The following is an 8,738-nucleotide window of genomic DNA, read 5'->3' on the forward strand; positions in this document are numbered from 1 at the left end:
TAACTTTCTGGAAACGTGAGCGAACCAGCGCTCCCTGTGCCTTAATGTCCAACAGGTTTGCAAATAAAGTTCTCTTTGATTTCAGAGCTTCAATGTGTTCTTTTTTGCCTGTAGATTCAGACAAACTGTACAAATCAACTATCTCAGTCTCTAAAATATTCAATGATCTAGTTATTTCTCTTGTTACATTAAGAGTGTATTGCTGGCAAAAACTTTTAATTTGTATTTTACCGCAATCCCACCATTGCTGTAAAGAGCTATATAAGTGCTTTTCTTGTTTAAAAACATCCCAGAAAAAAATAAAAGAATCTTTAAAATGTTGGTCATCAAGCAAAGATGCATTAAAATGCCAATAGGCACTGCTTGACTTCACATGGCAAACTAGGACAGAACAAAGAACTGCACTGTGGTCCGAAAAACCTACAGGATTAATTTGACAAGATTTAAAAATATTGAACTGGTGCTTAAAGCTATAAAACCGATCAAGACGTGCCAAAGACAATAAATTATCTTTACAATGAACCCATGTGTATTGTCTTAATTTGTTATGCATACATCTCCAAATATCACAAAGATCAAAAGTTTGAATGAGTTGCTTGATAACTCTTTGAGATGCAACATGTGGTTCTAAATGATTTCGATCTATTTTATCACTCTCGGTACAATTAAAATCTCCACCTAAAACTAAAACATCATCTGTATTTAGGCCTTTCAGAGTAGTGTTGACTAAATTTAAAAACAAAACTCTTTCCACTCCACTATTAGGAGCATAAATATTTTTAAAAAACCATAACAATTTTTTCAAATTTAACGATAACTTTTAAAAAACGACCTTTTTCAATTTCAACAAATTCATAAGATACTGGAGTCATATTTTTACTAAATAAAATTGCAACACCTCCACTAACAGAGGATTTATGACTAAGAAAAAGTTGTCCTCCCCACTCTCTTTTCCAATCCACCTCATTTCTTTGATCACTGTGCGTTTCTTGTACAAACATGACATCAACAGACTTCTGATTTATAAATTCATACAACATCATCCTCTTACGAACTTCTCTAGCTCCGTTTAAATTGAGAGTTCCAATTTTTAGCTGACTCATGGTTTTATTTAGGTTCAACAAGAAACTAAGATGAGAAAAAACAGAGAGTGTGCATACGGTCAAAAAAAACAAGCTTAGGGGATTAAACCATGGCATTCTTCTCATCTCTAGGAATTTGTTTTTTTAACTTGTTTACAAACTTCCGTAAACGGTACACTTCGAGATCTGAGAAAGCCCCGTCCTTTATCAAATATCTGGTGTCTTTCACAAATTGTGCACGATTAGGAAAATAATCCTCAATCTGCACGCCTTTTAGCCCTTTCGTTTCCTGAAGAAAAACACTAATGTCTTCAGCTTTGTACAAAACATTTACCGCTTCATTTTGGGAACAAACAGAAATCTCTGAACACACAGAAACGCTAGAATCAGAATCATCATCATCCGAAGCTATGATTTCATCTTCAGCTGCGTCACTTTTTTTTATTTGTTTACTGATTTTATCGTTGCGACTCATTCTTCTTTTAATTGGAGTTTTGAAAGTAGATTCAACTTCCATATCCAATTCACAGTCATTCAATCTCAGATTTTCCTGTACAATTTCTCTGTTTTGTTCTACAAACACCGACGATAATGTACTCAACCCTACCGCGTTCTCGGCCGCCAGAGACTCCGCCACAACACCTCCATCATCCGCAGGAGAACAGGACGCCCGCGCATCTGCGCTGTTCGCTCCCTCGAGCGGCTCGATCGGTGTAACCGCGGGAGTCGCCGCTGCACTTGTCTCAGACACGCTACTTTCATCGACAGCGCTCCCTGCTTTAGCTGCATCAATCAGCTCTGTGTTTTTGTTCACTTTATCTGGGCAATTACGACTGAGATGCCCAATTTTCGAACAACCAAAACATTTGATCGTCGTATCAGATGTTGCGAAGACAGCATAATCAAATCCTTCTATTTTAAATTTAAAAACCAGGTCAAGTTCATCTTCGCCATTCTTCAGAATCATAAACACCTGTCTCCTAAAAGACACGAGATGTTTTACTAAAGGCGATTTACATCCGAGCTGAATTTTTTTGATGGGGGAAACTATCTTTCCATAACGGGACAATTCCTGCACAATTATCTCATCTTTCACAAAAGGAGGGACGTTTGAAATCAATATTTTCTTGGCGGGAGTACTCAGAGGAAACACCGGCGTGAGTGAACCTTTGATTACGACACCTTTTTTATACTATTTCGTTCGCTTTCTCAGTAGTGCTAAAAAAAAGCACAAACGCATTATTCATTCGCGAAGCGGACACAATGTTTTCATGACCCACAACATCTCCTACAGCCAAACAAACATCTTCCACGTTAGCGTTTGAATCAATCTTCACTCCATGACGCCGAGTTAAATTTTCAAAAGCCATTGTGTTTGGATTCGCCATGCTTCCCAGCAAATGCTGGAAGCAGACTATCCTCACAAAAACAAAACAAAATACCTCAACAACAAACAAAAAAAAAAACACAAACAGAAAACACTTACAAGAAAAAAGAAAAAGTTTGAAAAAAGCACTCTTACCAGCCACAGTCGGCTACCACTCACTTCCACACTCACCACGCTCCGCCCACTCACTCCCAGCATGCACTCGAGAGAGAGAGAGAGAGAGAGAGAGAGAGAGAGAGAGAGAGCTTGAGTGATCGAATGGAATTCAAGCATAGGCCTAGTTCAGGTAGACCACTGATCGCTAAACAATATCAGCTGACCCTCAGCTGATTTGTTACTCCACCTACTCTAATCACCTATAGTATTTAAGGTCATTCAACGAATGCTCCGCAGTCTGTCGCACAGACATTTACACCCACCTCTACCCCTTCACCTCCTAGCATCTTCATAATAGAGCATTGGATTCTGTATATAAACTCTATTTACGTAATCATTGTATCTCCTTCTGTAACATATGCTAAGAAACATTTGGTTAGTAAAAAAGCTTGGGGGATTTGTGTCTCAAGGATGTATCACAAGCTCTCTAGTATGGCAGCTCGAGCACCTGAGCCTAAGCATCTCGCCAAATCCAAAGATTGTCAATAAATTTCATTCTCAAAGGGGTCCTGACTGAAATTTTGTAAAATGCAATAAAATCAGGAATCTGTGATTTGTTTACTCTCTTTAACCTTTATTTATCGGAAAAAAAAGTTCAAAGAAAAGCTTTTCAAAGTTTTCACTGACGTGAAAGTGTATTTTGTAAATAGAAACAAATTTTGATTTGGATGGCTGCTCCACACTCCAAAAAAGTTGTGTCACATCACCTTTCCTTTTAATTAGACTTTTTAAATGTTAAAAAAATTCGGATACTAATTCCCAATCTCACCTGATACAAGACAGCTGCTCAACAGTCTGTGGTCATCGTTGTCTAATTGTCCTTTTCATGATAGACCATACATTTTCATTAAGCGACAGATCTGGACCGCAGGCAGGCAATCAAGGACATCCACTCTATGGCGTTGAGTGTCTAGAAACCACTCAGTTTTAGCATGTGCAGAATGTCATCTTGAAGTCATCTTGATGCCATTAAATGTCTCTGTACAATCCCAATATATGCCAACACATCAGTGGTACCTTCACACATTTGCAAGTCACCCATGCCATTTGCACTGATGCACCCCATTCCTTGACAGATGTTTGCTTTTGTAGCTGTCACTGATGCAACTCTGGATGGTCCCTTTCATCTTTGGGACTAAGAACTCAATGTCTGTTTTTCCCAAAAACAAGCTGAAATGTGGACTCATCTGACTGCAGCACAGTCAGATGTTTTGGATCATCTGAGATTTTGGAGCATCTGAGATGAGCTCAGGCCAAGAGAACTCGCCGGCATCCCCGTATAGAACTGACGTATAGCTTTCTCCTTGCATAACAGAGATTCAAGTTGCATTTGTTGATGCAGCAGCAGACTGCAGTGATAAGGGTTTTCCAAAGTACCCCCGAGCCCATGTGGCTGTATTTAACAGAGTAGCATGACAGTTTATCATGCAATGCCATCTGAGGGCTCAAAGGTCATGCACATTCAACAGAGGTTTCCTGCCTTGCCCTACATGTACTGATATTTCTCTAGATTCCCTGAATCTTTTCACAATAGTATGTATGGTAGAAGGTGAAAGACATCAATTCTTTGCAGTCTTGCATTTAGAAATGTGATTTTTGAATTGTTTGACAATTCTCTCATGATATTTGGCACAAAGTGATGCGTCATGTCCCATCTTAGCTTGCAAAGACTGAGATGCTCCTTTTACACTCAATCACAATACGCTCCCCGATTATCAATTCAAATACTTATTGTGGACTGTTTCAAAAGAGTTTGACTCATATATTCTATAAGCTTTTCACTTTTATTTTGCCTCTGTCCCAAATTTTGTGTTGCTGCCATCAACATTTAAATTTGTTTCTATTTACAAAGTACACTTAAATTGGTCAGTGAAAACTTTGAAAATATTTTCTTTGTACATTTGTCAGTTAAACAAAGGTTAAAGAGAATTAACAAATCACAGATTCTTGATTGTATTGCATTTTACAAAATGTCCCAACTTTTCTGGAAATGGGTTTTGTATATATCATTTATTTATTTAAAAATAAAACATGTTCGCTCATAATCTTCAAATAATTTTAATTTGCCGATCTCCTTACATGACATCTCCTCTCTGATGAGAACACTCTCTCACTCCCAACTCATCACATATGGACACTTGGTTAGGACCCCTTGGCTTTTTAACGCATAAGGTATACCTTTAGCGTCATTTTTTTTACGTGCAGGGTACTCCATTCCTTTCAGTTTTTTGCCTTATGTGGTAGATTAAGACATTTAATTATTTGTATGCATTTGTAAAAGTTGAAATAATTTTATAAATATTAATACTTTCATATATTTTTGCAATAAATACCTGTGACTGTACTTTTATTAACCCCAATCCCAACCCTACCAATTGGGGTTAATAAAAGTACAGTCACATGTATTTATTGGAAAAACTGACCAGAAAAAAAAAAAAACAGTATAAAAGTATTACAAATAAGTATCTTGCATTCCAAGACCTTTGAAGCTATACGATATCTTTATGTGAAGAACAGAGTGGAACTTAAGGTTTTAATAGCTGAAAATGATCCTGCTTCATGAATGCATACTGGCTCTGTTCCAAATGGCACCTTAAACACTTGCGGTCTTCCTACGAGTCCACATTTCCGTGACATAATGCCGCTTTGACTGTCGTTCCTTGTCCTGTCCAGTGCAGCCTTGGCAAAAGTGTGCATCAAGGGCGCTTATTGACCGCAAAGCTTGGGAGCACCCTTCTGAAACCTAAAATGACTAATGGGACACCCTACGGTCTTAAAGGACATGCGCACGTGGCAGCCCGAAAGTGTATATGTAGTGTGTAATTTGGGACAGGGCCACTGTCATACCTCATTCAAAAGATACACTCAAACATTAGCATGATGCAATCGGTCACAAGACACACTAGAGCCAATACCATTTCGCTTTCAAAGCAGACATTGTGCTTCTTATGGCAGCAATTTTTGAATGTGTCAACAGGATCTGAGCTTTACGTCGGATGGAGACTGATCGCTTTTGGGTCTCACAAATCAATCATTTGGCCTAGGAACACTTGAAATATTTTTACTTTTTGAATCAATTGTAACTGTTATATTCTGTGTTTTATATTATATAATATACAAATGGTTAGGTGGGGTTACATGCTCAAAATGCCTAAATATTGTAATGTAAATAAAATTATGTAAACATAAATGTCATAGTGGAAAAATTATAACCAAATAGATAATTTCATCATGAATTAATACATTATCATGCTTATTGCTTCTGTGTATTGACGCCAACATTTTCTCTTCGAAAGCAATGGAGTACACTGCACAACGAAAAATGCTAAAAGGATGCCCTGTGTGTTAAAAAGTGACGCCGTAATGTCCAGTAGCCAGATAAGTTTTAACTTTTCCCTTCCAGCAATCTGTCAGTCACTTGAAATAGTCGCAGCAATTAGCAAACAACAACAATGATCCATTCAATTTCCGATGGACAAAATCAATCCTACATGACATTTTTACATGTTCGATAAACCATTTCACTTGCATACACATCACTATATGAAAGAAAGGATTAACGTAATTTCTGTTTCACATCAACTTTAAAATGTTCAGTTATGTTTGTCTAATTATTTTGTGCACTGAGTTTCAGCCCTCTGCACCTAACTGTGTGATTATATAAGTGATACAAGCAAAGTGGATGTAATGGTAAATATGATGTACACACTGTGCCACTTTAGTGAAGTACTGAAGTACAAAACTCAAATCTAATTGAGCTTGACGATGACACCACTGTTTTCTGTAGATCTAGCTGCCTTATAGACAATTTGCATTCTTCTGTAGAGCTACTTTACAGTGGAATTTGTCTCATATATAATGAAGTTTGCATTTGATGGTAATTTTCCTGTTTATTACTGTGAAGCTGCTTGGAAACAATCAATTATATAAAGCACCATATAAATAAAGGTGATTTCAATTACTCTGTAACACAGCAATGTTAAAGCACACACTGCATTTTAAAAGCTTTTTGCTTCTAAATTGTCAGGCAAATATTGATGTTTTTTTTTTAATTCTCGTTTTAGGGATCCAAATCAACCAGTTCCACAGGACACCAAATTCATCCACACAAAGCCTAACCGTTTCGAGGAAGTGGCCTGGTCTAAATACAACCCCAAAGACCAGCTCTACTTACACATTGGGCTGAAGCCAAGGGTGAGAGATCACTATCGCGCAACTAAGGTTGCTTTCTGGTTAGAGCTGGTACCTCATCTTCATAACATCAATGAACTTTTTCAATATGTCTCGACCACGACTAAGATACCTCCTCAGGATACTACACCATTCCCATACACTAAGAGACTAGGTAAAACATGGCCGTCCACTACACGTCATCCTGGTGTTCCTCCCGCCAACACCAAACAAACTACAGACCAGCGTAAAGGCAATGATCTGGGTGACGACTCAGCGGTGGTTATCGAGACAAAGCGAGATTACTCTACTGAGCTCAGTGTGACCATCGCGGTGGGTGCATCTCTCCTCTTCCTCAACATTCTGGCCTTTGCAGCACTTTACTACAAGAAGGATAAGCGTCGTCACGAATCCAACCGACGAGGGCCCAGCCCGCAGAGGAACTCTGCTCCGGCTAATGTGGTGGCTAACACTAATGACATAGCACATTTGCAGAGCGAGGAGCTGATGTCACTTCAGATGAAACAGCAGCAGATGGAGCATGAGCACCATCATGAGTGCGATTCACCACAGGCCCACGATACTCTTCGTCTCACCTGCCCGGCCGATTATACGCTTACTCTGCGACGTTCGCCCGATGACATCCCGCTCATGACGCCAAGTACCATAACAATGATTCCTAACTCTCTGGCCGGAATGCAGCCCCTGCACAATTTCAACACTTTTGGAGGTAGTCAGAACAGTACCAACCTGCCCCATGGGCACTCCACCACCAGGGTATAGCTTCTGAAAGATCCTTTTCAGAACTAATGGACATGGTCTGCTAAGGCATTGGTGGTTAAGGACCTTTGTTTGTCATGGCAAACTGTGCTGACTTTGTTCCACTTTGAGACTTATCATGGTGGATGAGATGTTATTTTCCTATGAAGTCTTCTTGCAGAATATATCAAAGTCAAAAATGACCTACTTGCGAAAAAAATGAATGTTACTAAAGTAATACTTTATTTGGAGCCAAGCTTGTTAAAGGCAGGGGACTTTACACCAAAAGACAAGAACTCTTTCTGAAGGACTTTTTTGCTTGCATAGACAATATACACACAAACGACAGAGGTTAAAGGATCTAACAAAGCTTTGTTTGTGCCATAACATATGTCATATACCAAGAGCAACAATGAGAGCAATGTTATTATGTGAGAATTATATTTCAGACGAACACATTAATATTATTTTCTGAGAGTTTTGTCACATACCGAACATGTGGACTGATCTCAAAAATCCCAGCCTGAAATGTAATAATGACAAAATTTGTAAAAGTGACAACATGTAAATACTTGTGAATCAAATACAAATATTAAAATAATTACAAAAGCTTTTATTGTTGTTTAGTTCAAAATATGACTATTAATGAGCTTACGCTTTCGTTAAGGTGCGTGTAAATAAATCAGTCATTATCTTTTCTTTTTCTTTTTGAAATCATGTCTGTGCTAAACACCCTTTACACCTGAAAAAGAAATAAAAGAGAGGACAGCATTCTTATTCCAAAGCCTCTAAATATCCATTTCAGTCATTTGAGTGTTCCTTTGTCCCGATGTTTGACGAATATTGCATGTTTGACTGCTACTTTACATTTGACAAACCCATACCGTGACCCCATACAGATGTTAAAAATGAAAGACTGCATCTAATTACATTACAGAGCTGGGTGAATTTGCCTATTTAAGCTGTTCATAGACTGGTTGTAATGTTTTTTTTTATCATTTGGGGGTTTGATGAAGGAGGGTGGACTAGATGTAAATCGAGCAACTTCTACCCACATCCCAAATGCATTTGTTTTACTGCATACATCTCTCTTTTTATTATTATTATTCTGTATCATCACTGCCTGAGCTTCAGATGTGACCAGCATTGTATAATTAAAAATATCTATAAATAAATAACACAGG

General features: G+C 38.2%; 1 protein-coding gene across 2 annotated transcripts in view; it reads left to right on the forward strand.

Annotated features, from left to right (window-relative positions):
- Positions 1-8,464, forward strand: part of nlgn4xa (neuroligin 4 X-linked a) — a 156,787-nt gene extending 148,323 nt beyond the window's left edge. For both annotated transcript variants that reach the window (XM_056254404.1, XM_056254405.1), the window contains one exon: positions 6,690-8,464. In XM_056254404.1, coding sequence (XP_056110379.1) covers positions 6,690-7,578 — 889 coding nt within the window. In that variant the 3' untranslated portion in view covers positions 7,579-8,464. The remainder of the gene's footprint in view (positions 1-6,689) is intronic.
- Positions 8,465-8,738: the final 274 nt, after the last annotated feature.

This window comes from Rhinichthys klamathensis, unplaced genomic scaffold, assembly GCF_029890125.1.
Source record: "Rhinichthys klamathensis goyatoka isolate OS25496 unplaced genomic scaffold, OSU_Roscu_1.1 h1tg000111l_1, whole genome shotgun sequence".
Lineage (NCBI taxonomy): Eukaryota > Metazoa > Chordata > Actinopteri > Cypriniformes > Leuciscidae > Rhinichthys > Rhinichthys klamathensis.